The sequence below is a fragment of the Bos grunniens genome, chromosome 16 (genome assembly GCF_055505025.1).
Source record: "Bos grunniens cultivar Pamir isolate PY7600 chromosome 16, Bosgru_T2T1.0, whole genome shotgun sequence".
Classification (NCBI taxonomy): domain Eukaryota; kingdom Metazoa; phylum Chordata; class Mammalia; order Artiodactyla; family Bovidae; genus Bos; species Bos grunniens.
In genome coordinates, this window is record NC_141180.1 from 19,588,815 (window position 1) to 19,613,941 (window position 25,127).

The following is a 25,127-nucleotide window of genomic DNA, read 5'->3' on the forward strand; positions in this document are numbered from 1 at the left end:
TATCAACATCATCTTTAAGGTGCTTTTCAACTTCTACTGGACTGACAAAATTGGAGAATCCTCAGAAATTCAAATCACTCATTCCCTGCGGTTAAACCTTGGGAAGGATTTGGGAGAAATTGAGTTCCATATCCTGGAAGGGTGCTTCTCCCCATTTCTTCTCCCCGTCTCCAGAATACACATCCCCTGAAGGAGGCGCACCATCTCTCCGGGGCTTGCTCCTTTTTGCCCGGTGTTTCCCAGTGTTGGTGAGCCACCCTGCAGCCCCACCACACTCCACACACCCCAAGGGCCACCGCAATGGGCTCTGTGTCACTGACAGACACTCCTCGCCTCCTGTCCTACCAGCCTGTCCACTTCATTTGAGGCCTAGGTAATACATTCTGGAAGAGAAGTGCCAGACCAAATGCCATGGAAAATAAATTTTAGGAGATCCCCTCACTCTGAAGTTCCAACAGGATTTTTCTTTCTGATGAACCCAATCCCAGAATGAAAAACCAAGGACAGTCTTAAGAGCTAGTCCTCATGTATCAGGCACTGTCCTAAGGAACTTACACATGTTGACTCATTCAAAACTAACAACAACCCTATTATCATCAGCCCCATTTTACAGATGAGAAAACTGAGCACAGAGAAGTTAAATAACTTGCTCAAGAGCACACAGCTAATAAGGAAGTTCAAACCCAGGCAGGGTCTGAGCTCTAAACCATCACACAAAACTGTCTCTTCATCATATTTCCACTGAAATCGATGACACGGTGTGAGCCTGGCTCAACCCCTACCAGGAGCAACTCTTCTCTGAGACCCTTGAAGCAGCCATGGAGATGCCTCTAGATCTAAATTTCAAAGGACCACTCTGAAAGTCACAGGAATGATACAACCAAGTGCCCTGAATAGGAAAAGGAGGACGTCAAGGCTGTATATTGTCACCCAGCTTATTTAACTTATATGCAGAGTACATCATGAGAAATGCTGGGCTGGAAGAAGCACAAGCTGCAATCAAGATTACTGGGAGAAATATCAATAACCTCAGATATGCAGATGACACCACCCTTATGGCAGAAAGTGAAGAGGAACTCAAAAGCCTCTTGATGAAAGTGAAAGAAGAGAGTGAAAAAGTTGGCTTAAAGCTCAACATTCAGAAAACAAAGATCATGGCATCCAGTCCCATCGCTTCATGGGAAATAGATGGGGAAACAGTGGAAACAGTGTCAGACTTAATTTTCTGGGGCTCCGAAATCACTGCAGATGGTGACTGCAGCCATGAAATTAAAAGACGCTTACTCCTTGGAAGGAAAGTTATGACCAACCTAGACAGCATATTCAAAAGCAGAGACATTACTTTGCCAACAAAGGTCCGTTTAGTCAAGGCTATGGTTTTTCCAGTGGTCATGTATGGATGTGAGAGTTGGACTGTGAAGAAAGCTGAGTGCCAAAGAATTGATGCTTTTGAACTGTGGTGTTGGAGAAGACTCTTAAAAATCCCTTGGACTGCAAGGAGATCCAACCAGTCCATTCTGAAGGAGATCAGCCCTGGGATTTCTTTGGAGGGAATGATGCTAAAGCTGAAACTCCAGTACTTTGGCCACCTCATGCGAAGAGATGACTCATTGGAAAAGACTCTGATGCTGGGAGGGATTGGGGGTGGGAGGAGAAGGGGACGACAGAGAATGAGATGGCTGGATGGCATCACCGACTCAATGGACATGAGTTTGAGTAAGCTCCGGGAGCTGGTGATGGACAAGAAAGCCTGGCATGCTGCAGTCCATGGGGTCGCAAAAAGTTGGACACGACTAAGCTGAACTGAAGTGCCCTGAGGCACCAACTCACAAAGACAGAAAGAAGAACTCCTTTTAGGATTTGCAAGGATCCTCTGTCAGTCACCCTGGAGAAGTCTGGCTCCTGCCTCCTGCCGGCTCCTCATACCTGCCCCTTGCAGAGCTCACGTGAGGCTGAGACTCTGGGCATCAAGGAATGATGGGGCCAGTGATCAGAAGCCGGACCTCAATGAGGAACAGGCTCTTAGCATCAGGGTTCACCCGTCCCACACAGGATGGACCCCTGCCCTCCCCACCCTGTCTTACGGCAAACTTCCCCCTCACTGCATGGGGGAGGCTTAGATTAGGGCAGGGAGAGCAAGTTGCACCCCACCACCCAGTTCTGACTTACTTGAAGAAGTCTTCCTTGCAGTAGACGCTGCCAGCCCTGGAAAAGCACCGGTCAGCCAGCTGCATCTGGCAGTCTGCACACTTGAGACAGGAGCTGTGCCAGTGTCTGTCTAGGACCTTGAGGATAAACTTGTCCAGGATATGTTGGTTGCAGCCAGCACACTGGGGGATCTCTGTGGAGAGAGGTGAGAGAGCCGTGTGAGCCTTCAGCAGAGCACTGCTAACTGGACCAGGTGCTGTGTGGATGCCTTCTCATTCTGCCTGATCTGGGAAAGAACATAAACCAAACTCCCACAGCTGCCACATACAGTTGTGCAGGTTGTACACTGTGCAAAGACGCCTGGTCAAAGGAGTAGGTTGGGATTGAAATCCAATCCATGTTTTGCTGGCCTGGCTTTGGGTGGCTTTGGCCCAAAGGGCCTGTTTCTGAGAGCACCACAAGGCTAGCAGCATCACCTAACTCCACTTATGCCAGCTGCAGTTCAGCAGCCAGTGGCCAGGAAGACCCAATTACATTCACTTTTATTTCTATGACATTTTCACTGTGCTGTGCTTAGTCACTCAGTCATGTCTGACTCTTTGAGACCCCATAGACCGCAGCCCATCAGGTTCCTCTGTCCATGGAATTCTCCAGGCAAGACTACTGGAGTGAGTTGCATGCCCTCTTCCAGGGGATCTTCCCAACCCAGGAATTGAACCCAGGTCTCCTGCATTGCAGGCAGATCCTCTACCATCTGAGCCACCAGGGAAGCCCATGACACTTTCACTACTGGGTAGAATCTGTGCTAAAACCTCTAAAGTGAGCCCTGCCTAGGCATGGACTGAGAGGCCATCTGGCCTAAACAGAAAATGATATGTAGGGGAGAGGGGTAGTGACCAAGGTCCATGCCTAAAGGTCCAAGAGGAGAAAGAATCTCAGTATTTTAATGAACGACAAAAGATACCATCAATTAATATCCCCAGTGAATATGACTTCGTGTAGTACCTCAGACAGGAAAACTAGACTCTGCTTTTCCAGACTCCCTTGAAGCTCAGGTTTCAAATGTGATTTAGAGTCTACCAATCAGATGCACTAAGGAGAGACCAGAATTCAGAATTGAGTAGAATGGAGGCACAGCCAAGAGGCAGGCCCCCATTATGCTCATGTGGAGCATGGCAGAGGCCACAGGATTCTCTGGTTTTAATGTCCTAATCAATCATGGAAGAAGCAACACCATTCTGGGGACTGGGAGTTATTCCCAGAAGCTTGCTCCAGGGCTGGCTCCACTAACCTGAAAGTCATCTAATACATACCTGGTAATTGACCACTTTCCATTTAAATAGTGAAAATGGACTCTGTTGTCTGCAACTGAATCCTAACCACTGCCCCATCCTGTTCCTGGGTTGGGTGACTTCCTAGCCAAGGTCTATTTCTCTGCCATCCCATCTCTACCAAGGGATTGCTCAGGGGATTGATAGTATTTTTGAGTCACTGAATTAGTTTCAAAATGTATAAAATGGTCAGGCTTTCACAGTTGGATGAACAAATAGTGTAAACATCTCTAGCCATTTTCCCTTGTCCTTTTCCTCAAAAAAAGGACTGTAACAAATGTTAAGAACAAAAACATAAATGGGCAAGCATTTGGCCTCCCATGGTAGTCTCATAACACAGCAGGTCACAAGGCTGGCAAACCCTGGGGTTTCTTAGCTCTATTATAGCATTTTTTGCTACTTGTCTTTTTACACACTATCTTTCCCATTAAAAGGCGGAATCCTTAAGAGCAGGAGCAGCATTTCTTTCTCAGTTGTGTCTCCTCCATGCCTAGCACAGTGCCGGGCACACAAGAGTACCTCCAAAGATATTTATCACCAAATAAATTACTGATCAAATCCTCTCTAAGTCATCACAGAATGCCAGGCTGGGCTCCTGAGCGATACAGCAACTTCTCACCAATTGCCCATCTTCCACCTGATACAGTATATATGTTGATGTTACTTTCTCCATTCGTCCCACCCTCTCCTTCCCCCAATGTGTCCACAAGTTCTTTCTCTGTATCTGCTTCCTAATAGGCTCATCAAAACCATTTTTCTAGATTCCATATATATGCATTAATACATGATATTTGTTTTTCTCTGTCTTACTTCACTCTAACAGGTTCTAGATTCATCCACCTCACTAGTCCTCAATGGACTCAAATGCATTCTTTTTTATGGCTGAGTAATATTCCATAGTATATATGTATCACAGGGAGGGAGGTTAAGGAGGGTATGTATGTATATTTATGGCTGGTTTGCATGGTTGTATGGCAGAAACCAACACAACAATGTAAAAATTTTTAATATATAGTTTAAATTTACAAAAAGAAAAAATTCCTAAGAAGCTCACCTGGAGACAGTTCTTCACTAGTTTTTCCTGCACATCCCAAAATGTCAACAAAAGTAGTAAAACTAAATCTCTTGTGATTTTAAAGTGTTCACATAAGAGTATTAGCCTCAAAGCATTCAGGGGAAAAACTGAACACATCTAACCTACGTGAAGAGAAAGCTTTCGCAAGTATTATGTCGTTCATATCTAAAACATAGACAGGCTATCGAGACTTGTGATTTTAAAGTGTTCACATAAGAGCATTAGCCTCAAAGCATTAAGGGGAAAAACTGAACACATTCAAACCTATGTAACGGAGCAGGCAATGGCACCCCACTCCAGTACTCTTGCCTGGAAAATCCCATGGACGGAGGAGCCTGGTAGGCTGCAGTCCATGGGGTCACTAAGAGTCAGACAAGACTGAGGGACTTCACTTTCACATTTAACTTTCACGCATTGGAGAAGGAAATGGCAACCCATTCCAGTGTTCTTGCCTGGAGAGTCCCAGGGACGGCGGAGCCTGGTGGGCTGCCGACTATGGGGTTGCACAGAGTCGGACACAACTGAAGCGACTTAGCAGCAGCAGCAAACCTATGTAAAGAGAAAGCTTTCTCAAGTATTAAGTCATTTATATCTAAAACACAGACAGGCTATGGAGACATTCACTAACCATCATTGTTAGCCCTGTACACACAGTGTTGATCTTAAACCCAACTGAACCCCAACACAGTCTGTTCCCTTCATGGCCTCAGCAGGCACCACCATTGCCTGAAGGTCAGACTCACTAGATGCCTTGCCCTTTGACCGGATTCTCAGACCAAAATGAAAACTCCCTGGTACATGTAGGCTTGGACACTCACTACCGGTCCCAGTTCAGATGGGATTTTCTTTTTATCTCAAAAGCTCTCCTCCTTGACAAAGAAACTGTTCGACCAGTAAGTATTTACCAAGGAGTCCCAGCAAAGGGCTAAGCACAGGACAGCTACAGGAATTTCCATTGAATAAGAGCGGCAAGATAGGACACAGGTTAAGACCGTGGATTCTGGAGCCAGTCTGCCCAATTTTGATTCTGCTTTCTAAGCTTTAACAAATCATTGGGTTGGTCAGAAAGTTCATTTGGATTTTTCCAAACCATCTTACAGAAAAACCCAAACGAACTTTTATGGCCAACCCAATACTCTGCCTCTGCCTCAGTTTCCTCGCCTGTAAAATGGAGTGATGATGACAGTTGAATCTGGTAGAAGTGTTGTGAAGATATATTAATCAATTCATCTTCACAACACTTTGGCTGGAGGCCAAACAACAGGACTCAGTATACAGGACAAGGACTTGGTATTTAGTAGGTGTTCAGTAAAGGTCTCTATCATTAGGAGGTAAGATAACTGCAGTAACCAGGTATTTGCAGTGGTGCCACTGGGCTGAGTAAGGAAAGCTAGGGGCCCAAGTTTCTGAGCTTGATCTCATTGAACTCCCACCAAGAAGTCCCACATAGATGTCAAGACCCTCCTCTCATGCGGAGGTTCAGAGCGGACCCACAGCACACAGCAGCTGTGCCATGGCTTGGGGACTCATCAGGCACCTCCAGGCAGGTTCCTGTTCAACCACACGCTTGACTCTTCAGGAACCACCAAGGGCCACATCCCTGGAGCTGCCAGGGAGGGTTCTGAGGGCAGGGGCCTTACCAGTTGGGAGGTTGGGAAAGAAGAGATGAAGCTATAGTAAGTAAGGGGCGGGTAACCTGGAGCTCCCTTGGTGTGACAAGTCCAGCCTGGGAAAGGGATGGGGATAGGCAGGTAAATGGAGCCATTAAGAGGAAAAGGGTGTGGACCTCCCTTGCAGGCGCTCTGGTGGCAGCTGCTGAGTTTTACGGAAAGAGCTGTGAAGGAAGTCTGCTCAGGCATCTTTATGCAAAGGATGGGAAGGAAGCCCTAGGGGAGAAGCCCTCCGGCTCAGCGAAGAGGTGAGCCTGGAGGTGCGGTGCAGAGCCAAAGGAACCCATGCCCCACTGAGCCGCGGGTGCCTGGTCCGACCTGTGGGTCTTCGTGGATCATCAGCCCGGAAAAAACCAACTAGGGACGTCTTTGTCCCAGGAGCCAGGTTGCAGGCCAGCAGAGGCAAATTAAGCTGGGAAAGACTGATAGGGGAACGGAGAGCAAGCCCGCTCCCTCCCCACACCCTGCCTTGCGCCCAGGCCAGAGGGCTGCCCATTCCCACCTAATTGTTGTTTGGCCTCCAAGGAAAGATACAGCTATATTTCTCCTCCAGGCCACAAATGCATGGAGATGAGGGCGAGGATGCGTGCCCATAAAATTTATTTCAAGCAAGGTATCTACCGGGAGCCTTAATATGATGAGTATTCAAGGGAGAATACATTAAGGCTAATGTATGCAGGAAGGGCGGGCAGGGGTGGGGGGTTTAGAGGGTTGGAAGCCGAGACAACATCATGTCTAGGAACAACACTAAAAGCAGGCAGACGAGCCATTTCTCTCGACCTCCAGCCTGCAGGGAGTGCTTCCAGAGGGATCAGGCTGGGCTTCCCAAACTTGGGGTTGAGGCCTTGGAACCCAGCTGGCGTCCTCAAGCTTGGCAAAAAGGTAAAGGATATACTAAGGGTGCTTTTTAAGTTAAAAGAAAACAAAACCTTTCCCACTGTATTCCACTGCAGATTTTGAGAGACAGAGCATTTAAAAAAAACAAAAATAATGCAGAAATGGTTTTAAGAGATCCACTGTATATCAATAATAAAGGTAAAACCAGGCAACAAGAACCTGTTATAAACTATGCCAGGCCCTGCGCATAGGTTTCCTCAATCCACACAACTTGGTGTAGGAATATTATTATCCCCAGTTTACAGATGAGGAAACTGAGTCTGGGAGAGGTCAAGCAAAATGTCAGAGGTCCCCCAACGGGGCAACCAGGATTTGAACTAAGCCTGTCATGGGGTGGGCTCACCCAACCCCAGAGCTAGAAGGTCAGACATCACCTCACCCAGCTAGCTCTACTGGGTCACGTGTCACATACGGAGGGGAGATGGAGGTGGAGGAATAGTCTCTAAGCTGCTCTGTGTCAGTGACGAGGAGTTGATAAGCCAACAGCCTCTGGTGCTCCCTAACAATTGTGCAGACAGAATTGTCTGAGGGACAGCTCTCCCTCCTTCGGACAGAGCACGCAGGTGTTTTAGGGGACAGACACCTAATGCCCAAGCAGGGCTGGGAGTGGGAACCCCTGTCCGGCTGATCCCCTCCCCCCAGCTGCAAGGTGCCAGCTTGTTGATTCATTTATTCAAGTTCAGATTCATCCCCACCTGTGATGGGGGTGAGGACCTGTGACCTCAGACCCCACACTTCAGGAGACAGAGCTCCAGGCAATTATTCAGATGCATGTGAAATGTTTATCAGAAAATTTCAAAGAGCAACAACACAAATCTTTTTTTAACCTACAATAAACTATTTTTTTCCCCATAATTTGAAGAGTCTGAACAGGACAGAGCTTATATAGGTCTCCTACAAGAAATAAAGTCATAACCAAAATTTCCAAGGTGTGAGAGGATTTCCAAGTCCCTAGTAAACTTGACTTATCCATGCAGTATTTGATACGGCAAGATTTTACCTTGAAAACTGGAGTTTAAGCAGACTTCTGCAGTCACTAAGACAGAATCTGATCTATAAACTCAGTTCCTGATCTGAGGAGTCATTTCATTTAAAATGAAAATTTTTATCTTATCTGCAGGAAAGTGTTCTGTGGTGATACTCTCTGCTGGGGCTCTGTAGAGGGTAAACCCAGGCATGAAAAGACAGCAACACTCCTGGAGCAGCCAAGGAATCTGTGGACATGCTGGACCACGTGGGACAATACCCTCCCATCATGGGGCCGTCCACCAGAGTCCAGCAGAGAGACACAACCCAAGGCACAGACCTAAGTCTGCAGGGAGAACAGTTGCATGTACACAACTACCCAAGCAGATGCCCTTACACACACTCAGACACATACACATAGTCAGATGTACCCACACAGTCACACTTGCAGTATATACAAAGACATACTTAACACAGACACACTCCCATATATACTCAGACACACAGAGAAACACACAATCACTAATGTTCACTAAGCATACACACTCATACATAGACAAAGGCACCCACACATACCACATTCACTGACACACACACACACATTCACGTATACTCAAACATTTAGCATATACACATACATGTATTCATAGGTACACACACACATGCCACAGATTCTAACGCACACTCCTAAAGACACACAAACACATGCACACGCATATCTGGATACCACAGCTAAGGCGTGGTGACTCGGGGAAAATGCCAATTCTTCTGAAGTCAAGCTGTATCTACAGAAAGGAAACCATCTCTGGATGAGGGAGCTGTCCAACCCTGGAGAGGTAGGGAGAATGGATAGTGAGTGAAATGGAAAGCTAGGGGGAGGTAAAAAATTTTGCTCAAAGACCTTTTTGGAAAACTACTTAGGGAATTTGAAAATTTTCAGTTCTGGTTAGAGTTCAGATCTTCAAATCTTTAGGTCTTCCAAATTATTTACGATAATGAGATGCTGATTCTACCACGTGTGTGATTTTGGACAATCACACACATGGACAATCACACACATGGTAGAATCTCTTTAAGCCTCAACTTTCTTATCTGTAAAATGGAGATAATAACATCATTTTCTCAGGGTTGCTACGTGACTGCGTCAGTTAATGAGTATAAAACACTTCTTCCATAATACCTTTGTCCAAGCTCAGTGGTCAGCTTCCTTCTCCCTTCTCATAGCCGGTCACCAACAAGATGGATTTATACATTTAAAGCATATCAAAATTATTTCATGCTTCATTATTTCCCAATATAATTTTCCCTACCCTCACCACCAAAACACTCAAAATTCTCCTTCACCCCCCTTGTTCTAAAGCATCTGGAAAATGTACAACCCCTTCTAATCAACATAATCCCAGAGTATGAACAGCAGATAATGCAACATTACAAGATTCAGTCTTTTTGGAATAAAGAAATCTGTCAGATTTTTTCCTCCACAGAATGAGGGCAAATTTGCCAGACCTTGGTCCCCCTCTTCACATGTGAGTGCTGAGAGTGGGGTAGTTGGGACCACAAACTGCCTGACCTTCTGCTGTAATGTATCCAGGTAAGAGTGGATTGAGTTCAAATTAACATTTGAGGCTTCTCCTATTTTCCTTGGAGACATCTAAATGCCCAATGGTGAAGTGACTATTTCTTGTTTGGTAAGAGATAACTAAAAACCCTTTGCCTATAGCTGGAACCTACTTCTTCATCAAGGAAGCTTATAAGCTTTCATAAAAGCCACAACGTGATGCTCAGCCCTCAAATCACCTGAAGTGCACATGGGGCTTATTTTTCAGAGTGGCCCACAGACAACGGATTCTGTTTTAAATCCCCAAATTCCTCCATTTGAGAAGTTTCAGAAAGGTGGGAAGTGGAAGCGATCAAAGGTCTAATACAGTCTGCAGCAGATCAAATTGCCCACACCCCTCTGGTATGTATAATAAGTACTGTGTATTTTTATTCCCCACTCACGTTTCTTCATTTCCAAGAAACTGCTCTCAAGGAACCTGGGGCCACCTTGAAACATTTCAGAGACTGTTTGTGTTTGTTTAATCGATTTTAATTCTTTGAAAAATTGTGCTTTCCATCTCTTTGGTCACAGAAGATCAACAAGGTGAGGAAAAACAATTTTTTTCTCACTAAGGAGACTAAAACTAGAACCAACGCACTTGACAAGGATTTCTAAAGTGTATTTGAGAAAGTTTATCTTTCTGGGAAAATGATTTAGAATTTCAGATATTTCCATTGGACCCATAATGCTGGTGAATACTTTAATATTTTAAAGACAGGTATTTTGTACTGGTTGGAATAATGTTCATTTAATTACAGTCTCAGAACAGATTAATATTTTGTAAAATTTGGACTTTCATGGGCCACTTTGGAATCCTGCAAGACATTGCTTTATCACTGCTTTTTGGACAATAAAATTCTTTTTGTTTCACAAACCATTTGACTTGACAGCCTTATGCCCAGGAAAAGGTTTTCCTTGCTTCTTTCTGGATAGGAAGCCGGTCCCTGGGACCTGCTTCCAGGGTTTCTTTCCTGTTTGGAGACCCCTTCAGTGTTCCCTACTGTCTTGGCCATCCTCTCGGGAAACCCAGGAGCCCTCCAGCCCACTTACGGCAACTCCATCCCCAAAACAGGAACCGTGATCATGATTGTGGTCTTTAAGTTTGCCCACACTATGAATTTTGTCAAGAACTTGCAAATCTGTAAGCTCATTTACTCTTCCTTGAGATCTTGAGAAAAGTGAACCTCTACATTTAAAAGGGCTTCCCTAAGGGTACACAACTGGGGAGCAAACCAGGGCTAGAATCTTCTTTTTCTCTGTGATAGATTCTGAGACTGATTGAAGACCAAGGCTGCCAACAATGCTCACCAAAGCACCTCTGTCTGGTGGGTTTCACCTCAAATTCTTTTGCTGGTAAGTAGTTTTCGTTTTGAACTCTGTCTTAAATAACATTTGGCTACTGTATGTTTCCCAAAATACTTAATTTTATTTGCCTTTTTTTTTTTTAAACTGACTTCAAACTGAAAGGAGAAAAGCCAAATGGGGCTTTAAGGAAACACATATATAATTGAAATATTATGCAAATGTTTTTCTTGGAATTCTCGATTCCTTCCCAACATAGAAGAGGGAGAAAACAGCACTTAATGGCAGACAATGTCGCTCTGTTACCTAAAGTTCTTTAAGAAAGAAAGAAGGAGGTTTTGAAAAGGCAGGCTGGGGAAATATTCTCAGTGGGGGCTTATTCGTTTCATCTGGGAATGATTAATTCTCAAGTGTTGCTAACAGAAGGCCACAGGACATAGCAAGTATGGCACCAGACCTGCCTAAATGCAAACCTAAGTTCTGGAATATCCAAGTCTCAGAATTATAACAGAGGTACAGTTAAACTAATTGAAAGTTCTGTTATTCAATACCTATTTCTTAAATAAAACTTTTCAAAGTCGCTGCCATCCCTACTGACAATAAAACCTTGTTTTCTGGTCATAACTCCCCTTTCAAATCACCTGATAACTGTGACCAAAGGAACAGAGAACTGAGACACAGGATGCAGTTTATATGACAAATCAGAACTAGATGTGTCTGTTTTCTACCCTCTCCTGGCTCTTTATTATTTCCCTATTAAAGACAATTCACTTTTATTGAACAGTTTAGAGCATATTTATATGTTCCCTTATTCTATGGCAACAAGGAGTTCATGATTCTCAGTAAGAATACTGAAATGCTTTGCCAGACATGACTGAGCGACTGAACTGAACTTAGAGCATCCTTATTTATATGTTCCCTTATTCTAAACCAAAGCATCTTCAAGAGACCAAACATAATTTTCAAAAATGTTTCTCATAAACTTTCTCTTAATAACCTAGTAAGAATAATCTTAAACAGCACAGTAGAAGCACAAAATTCCAATATTAGTTCTTTAAAAATTTAAGAATAAAAAGTTTATTGAACATTGTGTTATTATGTGATGACAGCATTGTCTATAAGGATCTGGGCCAGCCACAAAAATATTGAGATAAGTAAAAAACAAAACAAAACCTGGCATCACATTTAAGGTAAATTATATTCTCTAATATAATCCTGTTCGCTGATGTACTTCAAAATACAGCAATCTACACACATCTTATCTAATTTCTAGTTTGTCTTGACAAATGACTAACAACTAGAAAAGAGTCAGAGAATGAGAAATTATCACACCTAACGTCGTCTTCTCCCCCTGTTCTTCCCTAGAATCCTTCCCACCACAGATCCTATTTGTTTCATTTGGTGGTTTGAGGTCCCTTTGAAAATCTCTTTTGTTCTTCTGCTTAGCTCAAAAATAGTAACCTCTTCGATGAAAGATCAAATTCAAAAGTAGCCTTGAGACAATTTTGATGTTACCATTTAAGGCTGAATCTGGACAACCCTTTAAAAGAAGGCATCCCATAGTAAATAAAATAAGAAATGTAGACATATATTTTGCACGTGTAGAATTATCTCCTAGGTTATACATTGACACAGAATTAGTAATCTTCTGTTGAGTATTGACTATTCTCAATAATTGCAAATAAAACCGAAAAATCACATTAAACGAATCCATGACAGTCTATGGAACTGCCACAGACATCTATTTCTATTCCATTCTTCACATTTAATCATTGCTGAATCTCCACAATGCATTTTTCTGATGTCTCATTCTGTGGCAATATTCCATATGTTTGGCAACTGCTCCTTCATATGAAGAAACTTTCAATTAATTTGGCTGCAAGTTTTGTCTCTATTAAGCTGTTCCCAGAACCAATCCCTTAACCCCCTAACATTATAATTAAAGCCAATTATACTTTAAAGGCATTTGGGGGTGAGATACGACAGTAAAACATCTGTGACTAGACCTAGATTGGCAGAGGGAAGGGGAGTGGGGATCAGAGAAAAGAAATCTGCCAAAAAACAATAGGAGTTACTAGTTGCCTCCTGAGACTATTTTTCCAGCCCGCCACGAACCCAAAGTACATTTTCCAAGGAAGAATCCATTTCAATTTTGCCAGTTAAACCTCTCTTCCTACCCTCAGCTGCAGCGCCTCAAAATGGCTCATTTGTGCTCCATTTTGATGGAGGTTCCTATAAAATTGAGACCTTAAAAAGGTAAAGACCTCACAGGGGGCATGTGAGTTTTTCTTCCTATCACAAACAACAGTAGCCCCGCTCTGGGATCGTTTCTGTTCCAGATCCAGAAATTGCTCTCCTCCCCCACCCCAAGCCTCCTGGAAACTGCGTGAGAGATGGATGGATCTACCTCCCCACAGCCTGCTAGGCACTCAACCCTTGATGAGATCCCGCTGGTCAGAAATCCTGTGCAAACCCATGCTCCTCCCGCAAGGATCTCACAAGAGGAGGAAGGAAGGGAGAAAGGAAAGAGAGACAGACAAGGAAGACAGACATTCAAGCCATGATGACATTTTCCTAAAAGCAGTAGACCCTGTTGGCTCACATCTGTGTTATGGGCATTGTTAACACTCGTTCCAGAAGGGGAGGAAAGGCAGAAAACCATTACAAAACGAACCCCCTGCACACACCATCCATCTCCAAACTCAGCCATCTATACAGTAAGGTATCTGGTGCGCCATAGCAAACGGCTGTTTCAGTCTGTCTCCAGCCTTGGGTTTCCCAAAGTGGATAAGATTACTCCTTTCCACCAGCCGCTCAGCAACTAAACTGTTTCCAAGTCTCTCTGCATTCCAAAGCTTCTCAGCCCCAATCCTGATCTATTTCCCTGATTGAAAGAAATGGCACAAGATCCCTCCATCCAACTCCACCCACCTCCCCGCTCCACAACTCCTTAATTAGGAGAAGACTAGTTTCCCTGAGAAACCCACAAGATACCCACCGGTACAGACTAAATCAAGAGGCTCAAAGGAGACCTCTTAACAATGTGATAGAAAGAAAGGTGAGTGCCTGTTAACTAATTTCCCATCCCTGGATGACTGCAGGTGTGGCTGTCTCCCTCCCTTTCCTCCACTGCAGCCCTCCCAGCACCTGAGTCTCTCTGGGTTCTGTCTGCTAATGCGGTGCTAAAGTAATCACTAATTGACTGGAGCACAGAGTGAAAGGACTCTAAAATCCGAGGCAAAAGGGAAGTGTTAGGACAATGGAAATATTTAGGACTTGAGGCTGTCTACACCTGGTCAGCGGGGTCATCAGGTCACTGTTCAAAATCCAAGACGCCCCGGTGGGCTGTGCTCTGTCTACTCAATGGAAAGCCACTGCTACGCCGGTTTCCCTCCTGCTTCGACCCCTCGACCCCACCCTACCCCACCTCACCTCCAGGAGGACTCGATTTTGTAAAATCGACCCTGGTATTTGGTCGCGTAGGTTGCCCCTCCTAGACGTCTTGAAGACTCGACTCTACTTGAAGACTCTACTCTAATCCCCGGGGCGTTCAGCCTACATTCTTGCCTTAACCCCGCTTTGTTTTTGGCGTGTCGGGAGGGAGGTACACCTCTCTTTGGTATTCCTTCATTTAACTTCCTGCCGCTCCTGGTTTCATCTCGCCCGGGCTTTGCTAGTAATTCTTCTTGACTAGTTTCATCCTTCAGATTCCTTTAAAAGACATTCACCCTGCCTTAAAAAAAAAAAAAAAAAAAAAAAAAATCCCATCCTTGATGAAACCAACCTCTGAGCCCCAAAGGGTGAATGAAGCCTGCGCTGAGTCCCAGCCGCGCCTTCCTCTGTAGGACACTGGGTACAGCCCGCGGCCCGCTCCATTTCTTTCCTGGGCGCACAGTGTTACTAAGTCCCTGCCCAGGTCGAATTTAATTTACAACAACAGCTGTCCAGGTACAGACCTCGTCTCTCTTGAGCCTGCCACGTTTCGAGCGCTCTTCCAGGTCCGCTAAGCGCGGGGATCAGGGCCAGGAGCCCAGAGGGGAACGCGGGAAGGGGGCGCGCGGCGCAGGGACCCGCCGGCTGCCTCCAGGTTCTGTGCTGGAGGAACTGCTCCCAAAATGTGAGAATCGCTTTCTAAGGGTTAAAAATTCACGGAAAGACTTGTGCCGCCCGCGTGGGGGGTGGGGGGGTGAACAAGGTTTTCCCAAATTCTTGGTGCGAAATGAGTATGCGGAAGAAGAGGGTTTATAGTTCCCGCGCTCCGTCCGCGCTCCTGGCGAGAAAAGTCTGCCCGGCTCCAAACAAGTAGGAAACTGGTTCCAGGCTTGGCCAATCCCAGACTAAACGGGATAATAAACTAGGAAGAGGAAGGTGGACGAGGAAGGTGGACGGAGGGAAAGGGCCAAGGCGCAGAAATGCCGAATGCGCCGCGCGGTGCCGAATGCGCCCCCTCTTTTGCCCCCTTCGCAGCTGCGACCTCCACTTGGAGCGGGTGGACGCGGTGCTGGCGAAGCTGGCTCCCCGGGAAGGGCCGCCCTGTCCGCACCTGCCCCCCAGGCGAACCCTCAAAAACCCAGGGCACGCGGCGGGCTCGCTCCGGACGGTGCACTGCCCGCAGGTGCGAGGCAATCGCTTTTGGAAGCAATTCATCTTCGGTTCCCCCGGGCCACCCAGGCCGGCGCCTGCCCTGGGGGCAGAGGCGCTCTGCCCCGGTGGCGGCGAGGTCACCCAGGTCGTGCTCCCAGACCCAAGGACGCCGCTCCCGCCTGGCCCCTCCTGGCTCTGTTTTTCCGCGAGGATGGATCGCGGCCAAGCGAGGAAACCACTCGAGTTAGGTCCTGCCTCCTCTTCTCAGCCGGGATTTCTCTTCTTCCCCGGACGCGGACTTGGGGCTGCTCAGTGCAGACCTTCGACCCTCACTTGCCCGACCTGCCTGCTCTCTGTCTGGGTTAAATCGTTAATTCATCTCCCTGAGCGCCCCGAGACTGCGGCTTCCCAGGCGGGCTCCCCTCCGCCCTCTCCGATGTAGGCATGGGAACCGAGGAGGCCCGAGAAGCGAGCCCCTCGGGCGCCGCGGCACCCCGCCGCCCCTAACGAGGCACGGCCGCGCTCACCCGGGTTTCTCCAAATTCCCTCTGGCTGGTGCGCAGCTCCGGCCGGACGGTGGGGGCAGGATCCCCAACCGGCGAGGCCCAAATCTGCCAGCGGGACCAACCAGTCTGACCTATAAAAGTTGGCCCGCGCTGGACTATATATTTATGACGCAGGGAAAGAGGTTTGCGGTGTTGGGGGCTGCTGTTTGAATATCTGTATCGGATCTGATGAAATATCACTCTCTCTGTATTTTGTGTATATATATATTTTTTTCTTTTTCCTTTTTACCTCCCTTGGAACCACGAAAAAGGCAGGAATGGGAAGAAGAGCAAATCGCTTTTCCAGAGTTGGAGAGAACTCCCTGCCGGGAAATGCGTTTACTCCACCCTTAAGATATAGCCTGCAAGAGTTTAAGGTTGGGGGCGAGGAGTCGGACCCGACCAGGGCAGGGAGAATTCACCCCACGCAGGAGCACCCGGAAGGGAAGAAGGCTAGTGAGGCGTCCTGAGCCGTCCTTTGCCCAGATCCTATCAAATACAAAACCAAACACCCTTGCCCACAGCTTCGGGGTTCACGAGAGCTGCAAGATAGATTTTCTTAGGACACAAGTAAGAGATGGGTGACCTCCGCCCTGGGCCTGCTTCCCATTCACCACTCCCAGTCTGGACCGGGCTAATCAGTCTTTCTTCCCGCGGGATCGGGCCGCTCTCCAGCCAACATTCTCGGATGTCCGTTTTCCTTTCCTTGGTGCCCCAGGAGACTCCTTGTGAGATGGGCCAAAACCGAAGGCAAGGGGATGATAAAACGTGCCCCCACCCCCCCAGGCCCGCCATGCCCCTCGTTGTTCCTAAATGTCTTGGCCAGCAAGAGGGAAGCAGGACTGGAACCGCTGGATTCGGGGAGAAGAGAGGTTCGGAGTTGGCTGAGAAGTCACTGCACCCAGCGCTGCACAGGGTCAGGCGCTGTGGGGACTCCGACCTTGGCAGCCCCGAGGGACGCAGCGAGGACCACCCAGACAAAGACAGGCTGTGCCAGGAACAACAGAAACCAGCTACCCTAAATCGTGGGCCAAGTAGCTGGGACCCATCAACTTAGGACAAGGTCCTTTTCTGAACCTGTCCGCCCGCACCCACAAAACAACGAACTCGCCCGGTGCTGGATGTGACCCTGAGGGTGTTGCCTCCTGCACAGGAGAGCATTCCCGACACCCAGAGCAAGGAGCCAGGGTTTGAGTTCCTTAGAAAACACTGACCTGAGGCGGGAGAGGGCGCTGCCCAGGCAACCAGTACAAGCTTTGGGGGGTGGGGGTATTTCTCTACCCTAAGTTGCTCTTGGATTGCTCCCAGCCTTCTCCTTCCAGATTCTTCCAAGCTTCTTGCCCAGGCCTATGCCCCTCAAAGGGATGAAGAAAGCCAAGAAAGCCTGAGCCCGGCACATCCTTATTGGGTGACCCAGGGGCTGTGGGAGCAAGGCCGGGACCTGCTCTGCAACCTCCAAGCGGTGAAGCAGGGGACAGGGAGCGCCATAGACCAGGCCACCCAGGAGCAAGGAGTATGTGTGTGTGTGTGTGGGGGGAGGTTGGGGGGTATGGGAGCGAGCGGATAGGGTGTAAGGAAGAGGACCGCCAAGAGAGAGAAATAATTACATAACTTGGTAATTTTTCCTGAAGGGAATGCGCCTAAACCATCCCCTCAAAGCAGAACCAAACTGGATTCCAACCCCTACAATCAAACTGGATTCCAACCCCTACAATACCCCTAGAGGCCAGGGCACCAGAGGCACTGAGGTGGGGGGATCTCTAGACCTGTGCTCTATCTGTGGTGGCTCAGGGTGAAGAAGCAGAAGGTGGCTGTGGTGGGGGGATGGGTAAGCCTTCCAGTTGGTGGGTTGGAGGGACCCGGGCTGTTGGAGAGCTCTTCTATTCTCTGCTCCCCACCCCCACCCCCACACCGGGTTTAAACACCCACATCCCAGGATTACCCCTCTCCCTCCCTGAGGCCCAAGGGCATGTCCACTTCTACATGGAATCCTTAGGCTACTGGGTCGTACATCCCAAGAAAGAGAATGGCTGGATAAATATGCCAGAGGGGGCCAGCCCCCCTCCTCCCCTCCACCCCCAGTTCCCAGCACCAGCAGCTTAATAGCCAGAAGCCAGATCTGCTGCAGTTGGTGAGGGAACAATCCACACACATCCCCAAAAGAAAAAAAAAAAACTGATCCCAATCCCCAAAGGGATTGGTGCCCTCAATTTTGGCTAGTGCCGCCTCCAACCCAGGCCACAGAACCAGGGCAAGACAAAAGGAAGGACAGACCACCCTCTCCGGGTTCAGCCTTGCCTTGCTGGACCACCCTGGAATGAGAGTCCCCTTCTCTACCTCCTTAAGTTTTCCACACTTCGAACCCAGAGGCTGAGCCCTGGCGAACTGTTGCTCTGAGGGTGAGTTCTAGGCATTTTAGGAAATCGAGTTCCTGATGATGGAATCAAACTTGTCTCTGAGTAAGAAAAACAAAAAGTGAGACCATCTGAGAGTGTGTGCGAGGCATCCAAAGAAAGGCTGTCAGAGCGAAACCCACTGTGTTATGTTGCAGTCCTAACACAGGCCACCTATGGACCGCAACTATTAAATCACAGTAAAGGGACCCGAGAAACACACACCTTCGTCCACTCTCACACTCCTCCCCTCACTTGCACAGAGTGACAATCAGCTTAAGCCGGAGCACATTTGACAGGGTTTGTGAGTGTGTGTGCGAGGGGCTGACAACCCCCTCCCTCCCCGCCCTTGGTGGATGAGGGGAGTAAGGAGTCAGTGAGCCCCCAACCCCTTCTACAGACACATTTAGCAGTAAACTCTCGAAGGCACAGCGCAGACTTAGAATTGTCAATAACTGACCGAAAAAGACACAAAAGATAACTGTAGGATAGTCAAGGAACAACCTAAATAACTTGAGTGAAGCTATCCTCTTCTAGTCCCTTCTCACAAACTTCTTAGGAAGTCGCGGAGTCGGGGAACACTCGCCAGCCTACCTTTGAGGTATTGCTGGGGCAGAAACCTTGTCATGGAGAGCCGGGGCGCAGGAGGGCGCGCTCGTGCATCCTAGTTCGTAGGTAGGTACCATCCGTGGATGAGCCGGCCCTTACTTAAACCTCAAGGATGTAGCTACCGCTCCATGGAAGAAGTCGCAGGCGGAAACCCTTCGGCTACTAGAGGGAGGAAGCCCTTCTTCTCTCTCCCAAGCCCAGAGGCGTTCCGCGGAACCTAAGAGCCCGCGGGGCAGGGCTCGCGCGGCGCCCGCCACGCGCGCGCGACGCCACGGGACCTGCTCTGGCCTCTGCACAGATTTTCCACCGAAGACTCACCCTTCGCGAGTGAGGGTCAGAAACAGATTCCCACCTGGAAAATCCCTGCGCGCGCGCGCACACACATACTCTCACACACACACACCTGAAGATAAACAGGCTCTGAGCTTCGGCCACCTTCCTAATTTCGGGCACAGGAAAGACAAGCGAGCGGGCGAGCAAAGCGCCCTTACGCTCTAATCTCTTCCCTTCCGAGTCCAAGCCATCCCGAAACCTGCCCTCTCGTGCGCCAAGGATGTACCCCGAGTTCAGAACTTCGTCCTGGTGCTCCCCCTCCCTTCATTCCTCGGCTTGCTAGAATATGGCGAGTGGATTTCCTCACTGGGAGCTGGCAGTCTCGGCGGCGCAGGCGGCGGGCGCTGCGGGCAGCAGTGGCTGGGGACGCACCAGGCGCGCACACCCTGCGCGCGGGGACAGAGAGTGGGCCTGGGCTTCTGTGCCGCCAGCCCCGGGGGCGGGGGACGCGCTCTCCAACTTTCCGCCAGCTGGGGTGAAGTTGCACTAGCGATACTGCGAGCTTTTACTGTAGCCCTCCCCGCCCCCCCCGGGGGAGTGATTTGGGGGGACCACCCCAGGGCTCTGGCCTGGCTTGCAGCCTGTTCCCCTGGCGTCCCCAAACAACACTCTCCCCAACGCTCCTAGAAAAGCCACGGGCTGGGGATGCGGGGTTCGGTATCCCTCGGTTCGCCTCGAGCACTATCCCGGAGGCGTTCACTTTCGGTCCCTAGGGCCGAGGGCCAGACCCTTCACACGCACTCTGCCCGGTGCCCCTGCCCTGCGACCGCCTCTGCGCCCCGGCCGTCGGCCCCTCGCCCCGCCCGTCCCCTCCGGTCCAGGCTACGCGCAGCGTCCGGCCCGCCCCAAACCGGCCCAAGCTGCTGGCTGTCTGGCTACCAAATTAAATCAGCGAGAAAGGGGGGTGTCTTACGTTGCATCGGCACACCAAGCATCTCCGGGAGCCCCTTGACAGCCCCCTCCGCGGGGACAGCTGCGCTCTGCATCATCTCCGAGCGAGAGCCAGCGAGTCGCAGTCTACGGAGATCTCTCGCTCAAGCTGGATTCAGAAATTGGAAAATAATAATAATAAAAAAAACACCCAACCAGACCGCCGAAGTCACGGTGGAAGCGGACCCTCCGTTTCTCCAGCAGGATTCCACAGGCTGCCTGGCCCCCTCCCCCTGCCAGTCCCCGGTCTGTTTCAAATCCCTTTGATCTCCCTCTCCCGGGTTGGTGCACATCCCGGGTTGAGGAGACGCTGTTGCTGCAGCTCTGGCTTTTTTTTCCCCTCCTCCCTCCCCCGCCCGCTTCCCTCCCCCTCCCCCTCCACCCTTGGCGTGCCGGCCGCTGGGGAGGCCGCGGTCACCCAGGCATTTTGATTCATTCACACTGCAGGAACGGCCGTGACGTCGCTTTCCGCAGGCAGGCCCGCCCTTCAGCCAAGCCCCCCACCGGGCAGCAAGCGGCGAACCCAGGCCGGAGTGGGGGTCCCAGCGCCCCGAGGGAGTCCGGCCAGGCAGGAGGGCGGGACTGCATGGAGCGGGGCGGGGCCTCACGGGCCTTCCCCCACCCGCTGCCCGCGGTGCGCGCTCGCGCCCCGGGTATAAATACTGCGGTTAGCTCGGCCGCGGCAGCAGGTGTCCCGGACGGCGGTGTCCGGGCCTTCGAGGGTTCCGTGGGTTCCCCCGAGGTGGAGGGGGTCCCGGCCCCAGCGGGCGGCTGGTGTCCTCTCCGCTCCTCCGTTCGAACCAAAGGGCGGGGCAGGCGCTCCGGAGGCCGGGCCGCTCGGCGGGGGTCTTCCGTCGCGCGCTCTCGGTCCCGGGCTTCTCCCGGCCTGATGATCGAGCGCGCTCCGTAACTAGATGACTCCATCCTCCTCGTCCTCGGCCTCCTCTTCTCCTCCGGCCAACTCCTTTCCCGCCGGCGCTTCCCAGCCCTTGCTCTCTCTCCCCCGCGTCTAGCTGAGGCCGGGCCAGGGGACAGCCCGTACTCAACCCGGAGCGCGCGAGTCACGCAGCGGGCGGCGGCCGGTGGTGGAGGGCCGCCAGGGACTGCGCGCGGAGGTAGCGGGGCGCGGGCCCCCGGTGCGCGCCCCCCCGGTGCGCGCCCCCGCACACCGCGGCCTGCGGCTCCCAGTGGACTCTTCGGTCCTCTGCCGCCCCGTCCCGGCCGTTCTGCCTGCGTCCGACCCGCTCGTCCTGCCCTCAGTCCTTCGAGACCGCCCTGCCTCACCCACTGCAACCGCGGGTGTTTTGAACAATTCCCCACCTCGTGCGTGCGGGACGGCAGCGCGCACACCCACCGCCGGGGCTAACGAGCGAGGGCGCGCGTGTGGCTTATGGTATTTACAAGACGCACACAAACACCAATTCTCCGCGCGAGGTCCTGGAGGAAATAAAACAGAAGGCCCATCGGTGGGACGGGTCTCCGCCGAGTGCTTCATCAGATTCTCGACGCCGCCTGACTGCAGGCGCGAGAAGCCCATCCCCCTGCAATAGGACCCTCTCCGAATCCTAGGATCCTATCCTAATAGGCAACTCTCCGGATCCCAGTCCTCGCAACACCACCACCCTGAATTTCGTTCCGGAGACACAGACAGATGTGTGGTCCCTGCTTAGTGGGGTCTGGCTCTGATGGGAAGGGGAACTGGGTGCTCTCTCTCCAACCATCCAGCCTTTTCTCCAAAGAGGGGATTGTTCACAAAGAGGGGATACCAGGACTGGTGAGGGACAAGCATGACAGTGGGCGAGCCTGGCATGGCTGTCAGCGCTTAGAATTTGTTTTCAATGAAGTCACAGTGACTTCTGTGTGTCCTGGTGCTGGGTTGGCATCGTCTCTTGCCCTGCCTACCTGGGAGGCAATTCCAGTGCCCAAGAAGCCAAGAACCAGGTGACATTCTCAGTGTTTACCAAAATGTTTTCTACGAAAACTTTTGCCAGCAAACAATCACAAGGAAATGCCAGCCTCATTAAGAATTAAAGAAAAGCAAAACAAAACATCTTGTACATATACTTCTTTCTGTCTGTTCAGTGAAAAAGGGGAGGAGGAATCGGAGAATTCACTGCTGTTGAAGGTACTTGGAGACTGTTTCACAAACATTGCTAAGGTGTTTATAAGCTCTTAAATTCGTTTGAAAAGCAATTGGGCAATATGTATCAAGTCCATAAACTATTCATACTCTTTAGCTCATGTCTTTCCACTTTTGAGTGTCTATTCTACGGAAATAATAAAATCTGAAAAAAGTTTCAGACAAGAAGATGCTTAAACAACCTAAATATTCAATAAAAGAAAAATAATGTTATACAATTATTGAAGGTAACTATGAAACCTAGTAACATGGAAATGCTTGTGAAATACTAACAATTTTTAAAGCAGGATGCAATATTGTATAAGTATGTAAAAATATTAGTCAAAGATAAAAGCAGTGGTAATCCCATTGTTGGCTAGGGTGTGTGGGAAAATTAGAAAACAGTTTCCTCGTGGGTATGGAAAAAGGAACAATGTCTTCTGAGGGCATTTTGACAATATCTTTTATAGCCTAACAGTGTGATGGATTTGACCTCATCCATATGAAAATTTGTCCACACAAAATAATCAAGAATAATATCTATAATGATATATGTTTATAACAGTTAAAGAGGATAACCTACATATCCAACAATAGGGGATTTTTAGAGTATATAAATGGAATATTATAGTCATTTGAAAATACAACAGGATATTTAATAATGTAGAAAAGTGCTCCAGATTTATTAGGAGGTGAGGGAAAAATAAGAATGTGAAGCAGTATGGACTTTAGGATATTTTTTAAACAAGCATAGATAGAAATATATGCTAAAATACGAAAGTGGTTATCTGTACATTACAATTTTTATTTTCTTTTTGCTCTTTTCAGTTTCCTCAATGAACACACTATTTTATAAAGCAGAAAAAAAACTAATAGAAGTTGTTTTTCAAAAACTTTGGGGAAAAACTGGAAGAAAATATATCAGAATGCTATTCAGATGTGTATTACAGAAAAAAAGTATATTAGGGAGATGTGTTTTACGGAATTTTTTCTTTTCCAGATTTCCTGTAAAGTTGATATATGTTTTCAGTAATATTAGTGAAAGATAAAATATTTATCTGCAGTGAAATGTGAAGCATATGCATAATTACTTCTATGATTTAATATTATATTTTTTTAATGCTCTCTGCAGCTCCTGCTCCCCTTGAATGAACCTGCCTGGGTCCTGCCCTCTTCTCACTGCATGTCTTTAGCCTGTCACTGGGTTTGGGGCAGCATTACTGTGGTGGGGACTCTCCTGTGCCCAGGGCTGGTTTAGGGGATGCCACTTTCAACTCTACCCAATGGCAGAAGAGCCCTGGGAGACCCATTCTGCTGTCAATTCTTGACTTGTGAGCAGCAGTTCCCCCAACATCCCTCTGTTTCCCCATATGTACCCACAAAGCAGCTCCACTAATAAATACCCTTTTTGCATTCCTATACTTCTCTAGAGGTATTTGTCTACTGGTATGAGCTGAATCCCATTCCCTGAGGTCTTCCACTAACACCTACATCTGCCAAGGTATTTCAGTTTCCTCCTGGGCCCTTACCTTTCCCATCTAATAATGAATCTCCAGTTTAAAAAAGAAAAAGCTTCCCTTAAATGTACCTTTTAGTGCCTGCCACTACAGATAGCAACAATAATAACATCAACATAATAACCTATGGTGGTAATAATAATAACCAATATTTACTGAAAGTGTAAAACTGTGCCCGGCACCAAGGTAAGAGCTTCTACCTGTGTAATTCCATCTATTATTCACAACAATTTCATAAGTGGCACTGGAGGGTGAAAACACCGAGGATAATGGGCTAAGCTAGTCTCCCCGCCCCAACCCCCCACAGAATGGAAGAAGGACTGGTTCCCAGAAAGAGCAGACAGTCTCTACTGGAATAGCCCAGGAAAACCATCCAGGTGTTTGGACTTAAACCTCTGAGCTAACTCAGGGCTTTTCCCGCTGAAGGCTGTCCACAGCTGGCAGGTGACGTCCCAGGAGCAACGGTTCTCAGAGCCTCCTCAGACCTGTGCCTTTCAGCTATACCCAGTAGGAGGGTGGGTACCAGCCACCACTCATGGCTGGTGGCCATGTGGCTTTCCCAGGTTTAAAGTTCTGTCAGGGCAGTCGGTCAATAGTCAGGAAGAGTATCCAGTACTTTCTGGACATTTACATATTACATTTCTGGGAACCAAACCCAACATGTCAGTGGATCCAATTCTGAGAGAAGACTCTCCAGAAACTCAATTTAAGAAAATGATTAAAGCTTGCATTTGTCTAGCACTTTACATTTTACAAAGTTTCTCCACATATTTTATCTCATTTGATCTTCATCATCATGCCAGGGCTTGGGTATGACTATCAGGAAACGGAGAAGTTAAGTGGTTTGCCTAAGGTCACACTGCTAATAAGTTACAGAGTCAACTGGAAATTAAATCCAGCCTTTGACTCCCAATCTGGTGCTCTTTCCACCGGGCACAGCAGACTTATGTGTCTTCTAACCCTTGCATTTTAGGAACTTCACAGGGTGGGGGAGTTCACCCTCAAGACGCCAGGAATCCTGAAGCCCCGTCTCTTTTCCCGCTGAGGGACAATTCACTGCCTCTGCTCCGTGTCACCCCATCTCCAATCATCTCCTCCTTGTCCTTAT

At 48.7% G+C, this 25,127-nt stretch overlaps 1 protein-coding gene across 6 annotated transcripts in view; it reads right to left on the reverse strand.

Annotated features, from left to right (window-relative positions):
* Positions 1-25,127, reverse strand: part of LHX4 (LIM homeobox 4) — a 56,883-nt gene that overhangs the window by 25,969 nt on the left and 5,787 nt on the right. Inside the window, exons 1-2 of one of the 6 annotated variants that reach the window (XM_086343540.1) lie at positions 20,367-20,553; positions 2,170-2,341 (exon numbers count right to left, since the gene is read on the reverse strand). In XM_086343540.1, the coding sequence (XP_086199666.1) occupies positions 2,170-2,341; positions 20,367-20,442 (248 nt within the window). In that variant the 5' untranslated portion in view covers positions 20,443-20,553. Of the gene's footprint in view, positions 1-2,169; positions 2,342-13,676; positions 13,816-14,773; positions 14,898-14,945; positions 15,114-20,366; positions 20,554-25,127 lie in introns of those variants that run through there. The other 5 variants (XM_086343536.1, XM_086343541.1, XM_086343538.1 and 2 more) reach the window with 5 other exon arrangements.